General features: G+C 37.8%; 2 protein-coding genes across 12 annotated transcripts in view; one reads left to right on the plus strand and one right to left on the minus strand.

Annotated features, from left to right (window-relative positions):
• Window positions 1-15,179, minus strand: part of ctnnd2b (catenin (cadherin-associated protein), delta 2b) — a 181,650-nt gene that overhangs the window by 82,244 nt on the left and 84,227 nt on the right. The window lies entirely within an intron of this gene.
• On the plus strand, window positions 563-11,573 carry LOC118599991. 3 transcript variants are annotated; one of them, XM_036216508.1, is made up of 4 exons: window positions 563-2,052; window positions 10,909-10,994; window positions 11,113-11,227; window positions 11,388-11,573. In XM_036216508.1, exon 1 carries the CDS (start codon window positions 1,276-1,278, stop codon window positions 2,032-2,034), a length of 759 nt encoding a protein of 252 aa, XP_036072401.1. In that variant the 5' UTR covers window positions 563-1,275; the 3' UTR covers window positions 2,035-2,052; window positions 10,909-10,994; window positions 11,113-11,227; window positions 11,388-11,573. The 3 variants fall into 3 exon arrangements, with proteins under 3 accessions (XP_036072401.1, XP_036072400.1, XP_036072399.1); XM_036216507.1 differs by having other exon boundaries at window positions 10,909-11,227; XM_036216506.1 differs by lacking the exon at window positions 11,113-11,227.

The following is a 15,179-nucleotide window of genomic DNA, read 5'->3' on the forward strand; positions in this document are numbered from 1 at the left end:
ATGCTGTTTCTGTGTGAATGTGCAGCAGTACATGTAAATGAAGCTTGACTGCAACACCACAACCCTTTTAGTCATTGCATGTTAGTATTCTCCTCTGCATGTGTGCAAACACATGCTCAGGCCCAAAAACATGAAAACAGATCTCATAATGGTGGAACGGAGACAGAGAATGGACCCAAACGTCTTTGTGTTTCTATCAGATAAACACTTTGAATGGACCTTCAGGATGAGGATTATTATCAGCAGTCAGTGTGCAGTCGGGCAAGACGTGAAACTCAAGCCCATGTTTTTCTTCCAGAAAGCGGGGCAGGTTTTCTGCTTTTGCTAGTGTCAAAATATTGCTGTTGAGTCTGTCTTTAGCAGAGCCGAGTGTTTGTTATTTACCCATGTGACCAAGCGGAAACTAAATGCAAGCCGAGCGCTTGCACATAAAACCGTGTTCGCTGTGAGGGAAGAGGCCAAGTGTTGTTAGCATCAAGTGTTTACAGAAGGCTGAAGGTGGAATAAAGACTAGTGCAGAGGGTGCTCCGTTTCTGTTGGAGGTAGGAGGAATACAGGGTAATGTTCACGTTAAATAAAAACTAAAAATAGAACCCACATGTTCTCAAAGACAGTTGAGAACCTGACAAGACTATTAGACTATGACATGTCAGATTTATGTGAAACACACCACATACTTTTATAGATTACCGCATTTTCCGCACTATAAGGCAGACATAGATGCCTTAGTTTTTTATTAAATAAATAAAAGAAAAATGGCCTCCAGGGTGCTTTATATATAGATAAATTCTTGCTGTGCTTACTAAAGTTGAAGCAGTTGTAAGAGGTGCTCTCTCAAAACGTTTGGCTAATTCTTGCTGTCAAGATGCTAATGTAGCTAATTTGCAGCGGTGCTGGATTTAGTTTTTTTTCAGTTTATTACTAATTTGGTTGGGAGTTAGTGTAATCACAGGAATGTTTTAGCAGCATCAATGTGTTTTTTTTTACATGTTATGAACAAGGTTGGGATTTACAGGTATTGTGAATATGCTAACGTGGCTACGGCTGCCACAAACGATTATTTTGATAGGCGACTGATCACTGATTATTTTTTCCGATTAGTCGAAATGCATGCTGGGAAGATGGCCGCATGAACGTCTTCGTCCTCTCCTGATCAACGATTAACTTAATATTTAAGAGCCTATTTCGCCATTTTTGTCTTTAATAGCAATCAGTGGTTTGTTTAAAGATTGTGGTTTGAACTGGTAGAAAACGAATACAGTTTTAAGCTGTATTATGGCTGATAACACGCGCCAACGCAACAAGAAGGACGCCGAGGGTGAAACCTCTTTATTGAATGAACTACGGGCACTTAATGTCAAAATGGACAACATGCAGATAAAAATGGACAGCATGCAAGCCAACATCGAAACACAAATGGATGTAAAAATAAATTCACTCCGTGGAAACTTGGAGAAATTAATCTCGGATGGACACGCCGCTTTTAAAAGTGAGCTGGAGAAGGCGGTGAGCGAAGTGCGTAACAGCCTGGATCTGGAAGTCGCGATTATGAGTTCCAGAATGGACAATATTGAGATGAAAATGAGCAAGAGAGAATTGCGGGGAAAGCCCTATGATCCAGACGTTTCGCTGGTTATTGTCGGGCTGCCTCAAACGGATGGCGAGGATCTAGCAGCTAAAGTGAACGAGTTGCTGCGGGAAGGTCTGCGCTGTGATCCGGTGCCAAAGCTGGTGGCCACGGAGCGCGTAAAACCGAGAGGACTGCAACCTGGGCTGGTGAAAGTAGAGCTGGAGACGGTACAAGACAAAGTGGCTGTGCTTCGTTTGAAGTATAAGCTCAAGGATCACGACAACTACAGAAGAGTCTACGTATCCTCTGCGAAATCGCACGCGGAGCGCCTGATGGATTTTAACCTGCGGACTCTCATCCGAGAGATTCCAACAGCAAAGAACTACTTTTTGGCTGGCAACGGACGATTGGTCAAACGCTCTCCAGCGGAGGATGGTGTGGAACAACGTAGGGCACGGGTGTGACGAGATTACGCCCAGCCTGTAAGTACTGAACATGTTGTTTTGGTTCATTGGAACGTAAACGGATGGACGCTGAATAACTGTAAACTTAGAGCGCATCTTCTCCTATCACTGGAGCCAGATATAATTTCTTTAAATGAAACTCACTTATCTCATCTAGTACCGGAGCTTGATGGCTTTACCTGGATTGGACACAACCGTGCTGTGCACAAAAGAGCTGTTAAAGCCTCTGGGGGAGTGGGTCTTTTTGTTAAAAATGTTATTTTGGACAGTTTCTCAATCAGAATTGATCGTACCTATGACGGAATACTTTGTTTAAAATTTGAGCATGTTGTATCACAATATTCGTTTATAGTCATTTCTTGTTATTTATCACCTGAAACCTCCACGTGGGGGCGTAATGCGGACCTTTTCTTTGCTCATTTACTTTCATTAATATATGCTGCTGATGTTGATTCTGTTTATATTTGTGGAGATCTAAATAGTCGCATCGCACATCTGAGAGACTATGCTGACGAGGATGATATTCCTTCCAGGGTGGTGTTGGACACAATCTTGAATAAACATGGGGAAACATTTATAGAATTTCTTAAAGACTCAAAGTGTTGTGTTCTGAATGGTAGGATAACTCCAGAAAATAATAATTTTACATCTATATCTGTCAGAGGTAAAGCTGTGGTTGATTATATTGTGACTCCACATATAGATTTGAGTACCTGTATAGAATTTAAAGTCCTTACCCCTTTATGTTTATTAGAAAGAAATGACCAGCATGTGATAAACATGATAGATGACAGATGTAAACTTCCTGATCATTCTGTCCTTTATTTGCGCTTTAAAACTTTAGAGACTGGCTTCATAAAAAACAGACATTCTGGTTCAAGAAATAAAGGGCCAGTAAGAAAATTGTCTGATAATTTCCTGGAGTCTGAGGTCTGTCATAATGCTCTGAAGCATATTGCGGGGCAATTAGAAAATGGGGAAAAAACACAGGATAATGTGAACTATTGTTATCAGGGGTTATGTATGATTATACATAGAGAAATTGATAAATATAACCCAAACAATAAAAGACAAGGCAATAAAAGGGCATATAAAACTAAACAACCATTTTGGAACAATGAACTACAGACTAAGTGGCTAAACCTTCGTATGGCACAGAAGAAGTATTTAAAATGTAAAGAGCACAATTTGAAAAGGGATTTATTTGATTTATTTAAAAAATGTCAGGGTGATTTTGATAAAAAGCTACGGTTTCATAAAAGACGTTTTCGAAGAGGAAAAGCCCTTCAGTTACAACAGCATTTGCAAAGTAAGAACTCACAGCAGTTTTGGAAAGAGATTAACAAGCTTGGACCTAAAAGAAAAAAGTCAATTCCACACGAAATAGTCACAGATATGGGGGAGTCTTTATTTACAACTGAGCAAGTATTGAAGAGGTGGCAGATGGATTATAGTACCTTATTTTCATGTAACAGCACCCACATGTTCGATGATCAGTTTCTAGATGACATTTGCAAAGCAAAAATATTGATTGAAGACAGGAGTCTATGTCCATCTCTGCCTTGCATTAATGATTTGTTAAACCAGGAAATTACTGTGGAAGAGGTGAAGATTGTTATTGCAAAGACTAAACCATATAAAGCTGTGGGTGTGGATGAGATTTCTAATGAGGTTCTCAAATGTCCCAAGCTGTTAGAACCTCTGCATTGTTTATTTACATATTGTTTTCAAACTGGTTTTATACCATCAGTGTGGTATCAGTCAATCATCAAGCCCATCCCCAAGTCCTCTCAAGCAGACCCAAGAATCCCTCTGAATTATAGAGGCATTAGTTTGATGAGCACTGTTTATAAAGTATTCTCTGGCATCCTAAACAATCGGCTCTGTGAATTTATAGAAGTGAATAAAATTCTGGTGGATGAGCAAAATGGATTCAGGAAAAACAGAGCGTGCATTGATCATATTTATGTTTTGTCTTCGTTGGTGAGAGCAAGACTCCAGGAAGGCAAAAACACTTTTGTTTGCTTTGTTGATTTCAAAAAAGCTTTCGATTGGATACATAGAGACCTTCTAGAATATAAATTAACCATGTGTGGCATTGATGGTAATTTTTATAAATGCATTAAAGCCCTGTACAAGGCTCCTTTGGCTTGTGTGCAGGTGAATGAGTTAAGAACAGGCTGGTTTCCTACTCCATTTGGAGTTAAACAAGGAGATGTCCTCTCACCAACGTTGTTTGCAATCTATGTGAATGATTTAGCTCAGGAAATAAAAAGAGCCAACTTGGGGATAGACATTAATGATTTGAATCTTAGCATATTGTTGTATGCTGACGATATTGTTTTGGTTGCTGAGGAAGAAACTAAACTGCAGAAGATGTTGGATATTATGAATAGTTGGTGTACTAAATGGAGACTCTCAATTAATGATGATAAAACACAAATTGTTCATTTTAGAAAACCCTATGTATGTCAAAGTGATTATCAGTTTTATTTTGGAACAACATTACTGATGTATTCTGTCACCTATAAGTATCTTGGTTTTGTTTTTCATGAAAACATGACTTTTTCAGAAGGCAGGAGGGTGTTATCAGAGTCTGCTGGGAGGGCACTTGGAGCTGTAGTTAATAAGATGAAGGTTTGTCCTGAGTTGGGTTTTGACATTTTTACTAAGTTGTATGATTCCATGGTTGGGCCTGTTCTGTTTTATGCTGCTGGAGTTTGGGGGTTTGAAGATGCCCCAGAATGTAATAAAGTTCACGCCCGAGCATTAAGATACTTCCTGGGAGTTCATAGATTTACCACCAGAGCTGCCATAGAGGGTGACATGGGGTGGGAACCATGTGTGATTCGGCAAAGAGCAGAAGTCCTCAGACTGTGGAACCGCCTTGTAAGTCTACCAGAGGAAAGACTTACACGAAAAGTTTTTAACTGGGATAGAGCACACAGATGTCCCTGGTCTAAAGAGGTTCTTGAATTATTTTCAGTTGCAAATTTAGGATATTTGTTTTTCAACAATCTACAGTGCAAGATTATGTATATTAAAAATATTTTGTTTCAAAATTTTAAAGAGCAATGGAAACTTAATGTCTTACAAAAGCCAAAGCTAAGAAGTTATTTACAGTTTAAGGAAAGTTTCTCTACTGAGCCATATGTTAAATATAATTTAAAAAGAAGACAGAGGTCCCTGTGTGCTCAGCTCAGAGCAGGAGTGCTGCCCCTAGAGGTGGAAGTGGGACGCTTTAAAGGAGTCCCAGAGGAGGACAGGTTGTGTACAGTCTGTGATTTGTGTTTAGTGGAAGATGAATTTCATTTTATGTTTTACTGTCCATTGTATAATGATGTGAGAATTGATTTGTATAATGTGATACAGCAGAAAAACCCAGATCTGTTTTGGTCGCGTGAAGGAGAAATTTTGCAGTGGTTATTTAAAAATGAAATCTTTTGTGTGGTTAACTTTATTGAGAAAGCGTGGAATTTAAGACAAGACACACTGTACTCAGAAAGATTGTAATTGATTTGTAATTGATTTATGATTGATTTGTGATAATGTGTGTATTTATGTTGATGGTATTCACTGATGACTATTTGTTATGGCCATCTTACCTGATTTTTGTTCATTAGTGTCATATAAGCCCATGTGGGCTGGGCACCTGAATGCATGACACTTTAATAAAAAAATATTCATTCATTCATATTCATTCATTCATTCATTCATTCATTCAAAAAATATTCATTCATTCATAGTCGACTAATTGAGTCATGTGCAAAGTGGATGTAGTAATGAATAAGAGATAAACCATCATTCAAGAATAAATATTCCAAATAAGATTTTGTCTTAACAGGCTTATTTAGAACAGAAACAAAAATACATTTAAGTTGTTATGATTTTAATTTGGTACCCATGTTTAGTAAAATAATTCTCACTCCCAACTTGTCATATATGGACATATGGTTAAGACCCCTTTCGTGTCACTTTTTGATGTTTTGGGTGTCCCCAACTTATATTTTTTTGACAAGTTGGTTGTTCCCTTCAAATCAGGTGTCCCAAACCCATGGGACATGAACAGGTACCTGTCCGATGGCCGCTTGGTATGGCGCCATGGACGCTAATTAGGGGTCCTCAACTCTCGGGACGCGGACCAGTATCCTAAGCTGGTACCGGTACCCTAACCAGATCCCACATCCGTTACCCCATTCCGAGGATTGGCGACGTGTGATTTAAAGGGAATAGCCACCATGTCAAAAACGACGAGTTTGGGACACCCAAAAAGTGACGCAGAGGGGACCTACACCATATATATGATGAGTTAGGTCTGACATTGATGGATTCTTTTATTTTTATGGTTATTTAAGCATTAATTACCATTAAAAAATCTGAATTTACCATAAAGTACAGTTACTAACAGCATAACGGTTCTATTTTGTGCTTCATGGCCTAAACAAACTCTGTGGGCCACTTTGTGATATGACACTGAATCAGTTAATGAGTTACCCATAAAATGCAAGAGAATATCAAATTAAAAGATAATTTACACAAGTGCAAACTCTGATTACAAAAACTCATTTTTTATGTTAAGATAAAACAAAATTAAGGATAAAATACGAAAGCTTTAGGCTTCCAAGAAATGACAACTAATCTGCTCTGCAACCTGAAGCGGGAATCTGCACCACACCTCCTCACGGTGCACACATGCAGCTCTTCTCCTGGCCAGCAGGTATAACTAATCAGTGCTCACTGTGTGAAACAGCTCATTGACCTGCTGGCCCAGGAAACCGAGTTAGGGAGTGTTTTTTTCCCCCTCTTTGGAGCGTCGATGGAATCTGACAGCACAATTAGTGGAGCCAGAAAGGACTCAATGACAGTGTGATCAGCGCCGCCGGTCACGCCACATTGCGCTACTTCATCACTGTTAATGATATAATGCTGCGTGGGTGCAGGTGTGAGAGTGCTTGAGTGTTTGCGGCAGGAGACGGTTGTAAAGCATCAAATAAACACAAATAAATCCCACTGCACATAATCCAAAGCAATGTAATCTGAAGTTAAAAGGACAATATACTGCGGAAATGTTTGGCAACCATCCTGGATTAACTCCAAATGCCTCCAGCTGTTTTCACAAACTGGAATGACTGACCTTGTTAAATTAGGATGATAATGTTGGACACCCCCTGAGTAAACTCAGAAAGCCGTGTTCTAATTCCCAGCAAGCCTGTCTGAAACATGATAGCAAATTGGGAAGAAGTAATTACCAAGTCCTGTATTTACCTGCTAATGACAACATATTGTTACCTGTGTTTACAAATAGAGAAGTTACTCCAAATTGTGCATTCTGGCCCATGATGAACGTACAAGCTGTGATTCCATCACACACATGTGCAAAACTTTATCAAAATCTAATGTTGAAAAAACACAATTCTGCAATTACACTGTCCATTAAATCATAATAAACACAATCCAAGTCACACAATAAGTCATCTGAAAACAAGGCGACAGATGTAAACGTGGATTTACAGCAGATGTATTCACTAGCACTCATTATCATCTATCAAAGGAGATGTCGGCGCCTTATTCAGGCCATGGAGTGGCAAGCTACACAGGAGCAGCTATGAATAAAGTGGTTTTGGGGAATCGTGGTTGGTGAGGAGCTGTGGATCCAACAACTCCACATGACACACTGTTGTTGGTCACATGACTCTTTAAATTAGGAAAAAACTATTGGAGTTTCTCAAAATATGGAAATTTCTATACCTTTTTTGATAAGTCTTTTTGGAATTATCCATGTCTATGTGATAAACACTTCATGTGTAGTTCTGCTTGTTACTTTTACTTGCAATCATATTTTTTTTGATTATCAATTATTTTAAATTCATAAAATGATTCCGAATTATTTATGGATTATAATCTATGCATCTAAAAATCTATTTTTACCCCACCACTATTATCAATATAAATCAGCTGATTCTGGCACACTAAAAAACATTATGCAACAGAGTTAAAGAAGGACAAACATGTTATTTAGGAGTCGCTGGCAACTTCTATGGTATTAAAAAGGTAAAACATGTTGCTGAAGCCAGAATTGCAAAAGCTCTGAATATTTATTCCTCATTTAATAAAAATGTTTGTTTAAGGCAGGGGTGTCAAACGTATGGCCCGCACGCCGTTATTCGGACCAGTCATGAAGAGAAAAAAATATAAGTTTGTTGAAAAAAAACAGCAAGTTTCTTGCCCATTCCTGTGGCGAGTTATGGTTCTTTAAATAAATGACACAATGTGAGTTTAACACCCCTGGTTTAAGGCATTTTCTAATACAGGCAGCTAAAGCTAGCTAGCTAGATTTTTTTTATTTATTAAATCACACAATAATTTTTCACCAAATACGAAAAGGGTGATGTAAAAAAATAAAAAAGGAAGTTATGAGCTGCAAGTCAAATCAAGTAAATAGCAAGCTGCAAACAGCTCTCCATTACAGCACTTGAGCATCGTGTTAGTTAAAAGCCCCTCTGGATATTTTTAGGTGGACACAAGTGTGATACTCCATAATTTCAAATAATGATCAGTTGCTTTGGTACATCCTGACCTGACACTTTCAGCTGCAATAATAAAGAGACTCATCGCCAAAAAGTGTTGAAAACAAAAATTAAACTAACGATCGCTGACAACCACACCTCAATGAACTGCCTGGACTGCCTGCAGTGCTAAAGGGAAGCAGAGAAGGGAGAAGTGAGAATGAGAGGCGAGTGAGGGAATACGATCCGGACAGAGCCAGAGATAGAACAAAGAGACGTGCGGAGGTAGGAAATGGTCGGGGTAATATAATACAATACAAAGGGAGAGGGGAGAAAACAGAGAGATAAGCGCGGAGTAGAGTCAGAATATGCTGAGCACAGAAGAAGAAAACAGAAAGCTGCTGAATCCAGGGAAGGAAGGGGACTTAAAAGAACCATTGCCAGAGATCCCATCATTTTACTCAGCCAATAAACACTCTCAACCCTGTCCATGCAATTAATCTATTTCACTCCCCTGCATATTATCTGTTATCTCTGCTGACCACAACGCCTGGCCCTCTTGTAGGCAGAGCTATTAGATAGTAAAAGCCGTCCGGAAAAGAAAGGAAAACAATTGCTTCTATTGTGAAAACCCAAACTTGGAATAAAGGCGTATTAATGATTTTAGTATTATTAAAAAATAGTAATAGTAATTTTTTTTAGATGTATACAGTTTTGACGAATAGGAATTGTTAACTTTATTTTTTTAATGTCAAAAACAACTAAAACCACGTTCTGACTAATACAAATGAACCAAAAAAAAAAAGAAAATATTAAATTACGGCTGATAAGATGATGGTTTTAAAGTCAGATAGAGTGTAGATAAGTTAAAAAAGCTCTTCCAATTGAATCTGCAGCATCAAATCAGAACGAATTAAAAAATAATTTATTTAAATTTCCAAAAGCCCAATCAATATTCATTTTCTTTATTTCTACGGACATTAGACACTATAGTGAACTCGTGATGGCACAGCAGCTGGCATATGGCAGTGATGTCTCCAGCATCTGCCACAGAACAGAAATGCTACGATACATTTGTACCTCCATGTCAGGTGTTCATTTGAGATCAAACATAGAGGGAAAAGTGGACATTTTGGTTTGTAAACCAGTAGTTTTCAAACTTTTCCAGGCCACAGACCGGTTGAATCTAAGATTATAATTTCAGGGACGGTCCTGTACAAGGCCATGCGGATTTTATTTTTATTTTTTTAGCTTTTGGTTAATCTTCACTTTTGAGGGTCAAGTTTATCTTCATCCTCTGTAAAATATCTGTAGCTGCTTTAAACTTCATTTGTAAGCTTTTTTTTGCCATTAAAATGTCATATATATTTAACCCACAACTGCCAAAGTGGAAGCAAAAAAATTGGACTCCGACTTCAACCTCATCCCGCTTTTACTGGCACTTTCTAAGTATAACCATATGTGAATCCACCATTTACAACTTTATTAGCAACATCCTTGTTACATTAGACAATTGTGTTGCTGAATATTATGCAGAGACAGTATAGAGTGTAGGAGCAACTAAAATAATACGGACACTTTTTAGAGTAAAGCCTTCTGATTTTGTCTGTTAAATTAAGCTTTTTATTTTGATGTCAAAGACTGTTCTTGGTAAATTTTTGCGCAAAGACACTTTTCAAATCTGTTTTTTTTTTGGGGATATCAATTTAGTGGTCGGTGTAGCCACTTTATTGAAACAGCGGGTGGATTGTTGAAACAAGACCGAGCGACTTGACAAGAATGAGTCAGATTTAGTGAATCCAGTAACTTTTCAAATTCAAACTTCTTTCAGAATCAGATTTAAAAAAAACTGCAAAAAATGTAATGCTGCATTCACACCGGACACAATTTGTGTGTCAAAAGTGAGACGTAGACGCAAATTTCATTTGGAGCTAAATCCGAATAACCAACCAAGATACAATATTTATACACATTTCAAGATGTTCAATAGTACTTTTAGCTTCTTATAAACAGGCGTCAAATCATTAGAAAATATATTTATGAATAAATTGAAGTGCTTTTCTAGAAGCTTAAAAAAGTAATAACACTTTCCAGACTGTGGAAGGCTGAAGATCAAAAGAGCTACAGACTTCCCTCCAACAGAGGATTAATAGTTCACAGAATCTTTGCTAAAAAGATTTAAACTTGTTTACAATCCAAAAAGCCAAAACGTTCTTAATGAAACAGAACTCTGAGATCTGGTTTTATGGACTCCTCTAAATCCTTCCTCTGACCAAAAATACAGCTCTATTTAAACCAGGAACTGTGTACCCCACTCCACTTATCCTTGACATCATCAATGAACTTTTTTTTTTTTTTTTTATTACAGGGTGACTAGACATGAAATATTCATTCAAACGTCAGATGTTTGAGTACCAATGACCTCAGTGGAAACAGGCGCCGCCTCACCCGGGAGTAAGTCACCTTCATGGCTTCTGCCAACACCCATTACCTTCTGAATTACTGAGCCCACCATTCAGAATTCCTGTTGGTGAACCCTCACGCGCAGGCTATCATACAATCTCACGTTTAGAATCGCCCGGATGACCTACAATTCTGTTTATGAGGAAGCTGAACATGATATCCGAGTGGCTGATAACGGCCCCACTTCCTGCAACATGACAAACATCATCCTTCATGTCGTTATGGTAACAGCCCCTGTGAAAGCATGTGAAACAGACATGAGTTTAATCTCAAATATGACCTTTGTAGAGAAAGACACTGATGTTATACACTCCTAGCTACAAGTCGATTTGCAACAGCGATCGTTGAATAAATGTCACAGATTTACTTTTTCCTTCTTCCCAGAAATGAAGGAGACGGTGTCTGCCAGAAACCCCAGGAAAGCTGCCATGTAGGACAACGAAAGAGCAAGTGTCAAAAACTGGAACTACTTCAAAGAAACCCTTAATTCAATGCCAAGCGATAATTCGCATGGCAGACATTGGCGTTCCATAGTCCCTACATTAAAAGTCACATTCACTCTTACAAAAACTTCAAACATTTTTTTCTATAGATGTTACGCTCTTGTGATTCCTTCATACAGTCCCCTCCACTGGCTGTGTCTTCTTCTCAAGACATCTTTAATGACTTGAGTTATAGCTGAATCAATACAGCTTTAATGGTGGTTCTTGCTCCACAACAAGTTTGAGTTTTATTTTTGAGAAAATGTCAAGAACAAAGTTTTGTTTTAGGTCAAAGGAAGCTTAAACTACAAACTTTAAAGTCCCTATAGGGCAGCCTGAAAGCACTACACCAAAAATACAGCAGCTTCAGTTGGTACGAAGCCAGGCTTTTAAACATGGAAGTCAATGGGAAATCACACCTTCGGCGGCAGTTTAACCTTTTTATAGCAGAGCTTTAGCTCCAGTGTCATCATTCTTTTGACCGACGTCTTCAACCATTGACGCAATTAAGGTAATTCCAGTGGATTTTAAAGTGCAACCTTACACTGATGTGCAACACTTTACGGTAGTGAAGAGCTTATGAAAAAACAAATCAATAAATCAAATATAAAACAAATCAATAAAAAATAATGATGATTATAAAATATGTCATTTGTAAAAATCATGTTTTGAATAATTCTATTCTATATTGATATTTTTCTAATAACAAACAATATGCACATATTTTTTACACTTAATCTGCATAAGTTATGATAACTTTTGAAATAATTTATGCCTATTTTTGGCTCCGTCATGTGATATATCAATACTTGGGGATTTATTTATGACCTGAATCTGTATTGGTATAGTATAAATGACTGAACTGGATGATGATAAGATGGTAAGGAAAATGAAAAGTTAAAAGTAAATCAGAGGCGGGGTGGGATTATAATGCTGGGTTCACCATGCACGCGGAAGCGGCATGGCAAGGAATGGAGGCCGCTTCCATTTGGCGCCCTTGTTAACCTATGGTGTAGATCACACCAGGCGCGAAGTGCTGCAGTCCTCCACAGCACTTCGCGCAGTGAACTAAAGGTGAAGCGGATTTCGCGCAGAATCTGCTTCATGGTGCTTCCGTGTACGGTGTGAACACGACGTAAGTTTGCTTCCTTCTGCAACCTTCCAGGCGATCTACTGAACTCTTTTTGATAATCTTAGTAGTTAATAACAGTTTCATTGTGTCATGAACTTCATGCAAATATATTTCATTATGTTGAAGAGTAATAACTGAACTATTTACTGTGTATTTTGCTATTAAATTTTCTGAATTTTCTTCTCCAGTGTTTGATATATTTTTTTACAGATTCAAATGTATGTTGTTTGTCTTACTTTTGTATAATTTCTACTTGGATTGCTAGAAACAAATAATTTCCAATCCAATTTCCAGTCGTGTCAACGGTTGAAGAGTTACAATACGTCAAAGGGCGTGTGTTATTTAGGTCTTGCTGGTGATATCTCTGGCGTTAAAGGGTTCAGTTTGGTGTGAAGAGAGACCTTTTAACATCAAAGTTAATGTAGCATCAGGTAGTATTATGTTATCAGATAAATGTTCCACAATATGTATTGAAAATAAAAAAAAAAAACTAAAGAACTAAAAGAGTATGTGTTAAGAAAATTGACAATATTATTTTTTGCTTTAAATTTCACTGTAAAAAGTGAAATGTTGGATTAATAAAAAAAATATTTGTTTTCATCTCATTAAATTTTGAGTTGATGGTTAACTTAACTCAAAAAATTCATTTGATAAAAACTAATATTGTAAAATTTAACACATTACAGAACTTTTGCTAATTGATCCAATGTTTCAACTTTTACAGTGTATAAACTGACCAGTCTGATCCCTCGATAAAAGCATGTGGTCTTGCAGTATATGATTGACAGATTCTCCCAAGCCTGTTGGCAGTGGAAGGGTGTGGTCTTCTAACATGCTCAATCCTGAATGGTGACCAATAGTTGCCATGGAAACAATGACTTTGACTTACTCTGACCAAACTTTATTAATGATTTCTGGTTCCAACATGGCGAAAAAATGACCAATTTATAATAATTTTTTTAAGAACTGGAAGCAAGTCATTTTCTATGGGTGACGTCACACCCATTTTAAAGTCAATGGTTAAGAACGAGCTGCAAGAACCTCAAAACTGGATTTGCAGATATAAACAACCTAATTTTGTTGTTGCAACCCTGCATATGTAAATTTCTCATAGAGAGAACACATGTTATTTTAGAGCCATTATTGTTCAGTATTTTTCTATTACAAAATACATTGGCAAATTTGGGCTTCATAAGTAAACAATAGTCAAGTCTGAACCTAGACTTAGATAAGGTAAAAAAAAAAAGAATAAAGTCTGGTTGTACGATTACATTCATAGTGAGATTTAACATTAGGGCATAAAAATGTCTAAACTGAAATTATGCAGAGCCCTTTCAACAAAACATCTGCAAATGTGTGTTTTAAAAACCATTATCATCTAAAAGAAAAACATCCAGAGCCCTCCCGCAGAAGAAGATCCATGCTACATTTAACATAAATTTCTTGTGGCTGGAAGAGTTAGCGATTCAGTGAATCAGGCAGCCTGGGGCGAGGAGAAACAGGGAAAAACCCTGAACACCAATTCTGGACCTTTAATTACAAACTGAGCTGGGAGACGAAGGATCCCACGCGCCCCGGAACGGTGTGCTTTATCTCTCCTGGTCAAAGTTAACCTAATTATGAATTATGGATGAAACAATAGCGGACTATTGCTGCTTTGTCCAGGTGCTATCTAACTCGACTGGATCTCATATCTCAGGAGAGGGCAGAAATGAAGGGGTTGAAAATGTCAAAAGCCTCCAGAGAATGCAGAACATTGTGACTCAGAGTGGCTGTGTGCTGCATAAATATGGCAGGATGACATAATGAGAAGGCAGGAAATTCTTCAGCCCAAGGTCTAGCCCTCCTTGGATGTCCAAACGTGTCTTATTGTGGGGGGTGTTGAGTGGCAAACAGAATGGAAGGGGCTGAAGATGAACCTGAGGTTGATGTTTGGTCTTTCTGTAGCCCTCTCCTTTGACTTTACTGAACAATTTAGCACATTTCCGTTCATAATGGCAGATACGGTTTATAGGTTTACAGTAAACCTACATACCGCCTACATGCTACTGCTAAAAATACTTTAAGGCTGATATGTTTAAAAAAAGACCTTAAAAAAAACATTGATTTTGTATTAAATGATAAAGAACAAGTGTGAAATATTTCAAGATAAAACTACAATTTAAGAAATGATCTTAGAAAACTTTAGGCCATATCACACAGCCACTACATAGAGTTAGTGCATTTTCCACATATGAAATTTCAGTCTTTCGCGACACATTAGTGTTTCTTGTGTTTGTCATTCGCTGATGTGCATGGGTGTCCTTCAAGGCTCTTGGCTCACGAGTCTTTTCCTGAATTCTGTTTTAAGCTGTTAAAGGTTTTTGGTCTGTAGAGTTTCATGCTGTTTATGCATATTTTACATGGTTTATACCAGGGGTGTCCAACACATTTTGGTTCAGGGAACACATTCAACCCGTCTGATCTCAAGTGGGCCAGACCAGTAACATAATGACAAAATAAACTATGGTTAACTGTTATTATCTGTTGCTTTGCTTTTGTTTTTTGATCAGTTGGAAAAAC

The sequence above is a fragment of the Oryzias melastigma genome, linkage group LG17 (genome assembly GCF_002922805.2).
Source record: "Oryzias melastigma strain HK-1 linkage group LG17, ASM292280v2, whole genome shotgun sequence".
NCBI lineage: Eukaryota > Metazoa > Chordata > Actinopteri > Beloniformes > Adrianichthyidae > Oryzias > Oryzias melastigma.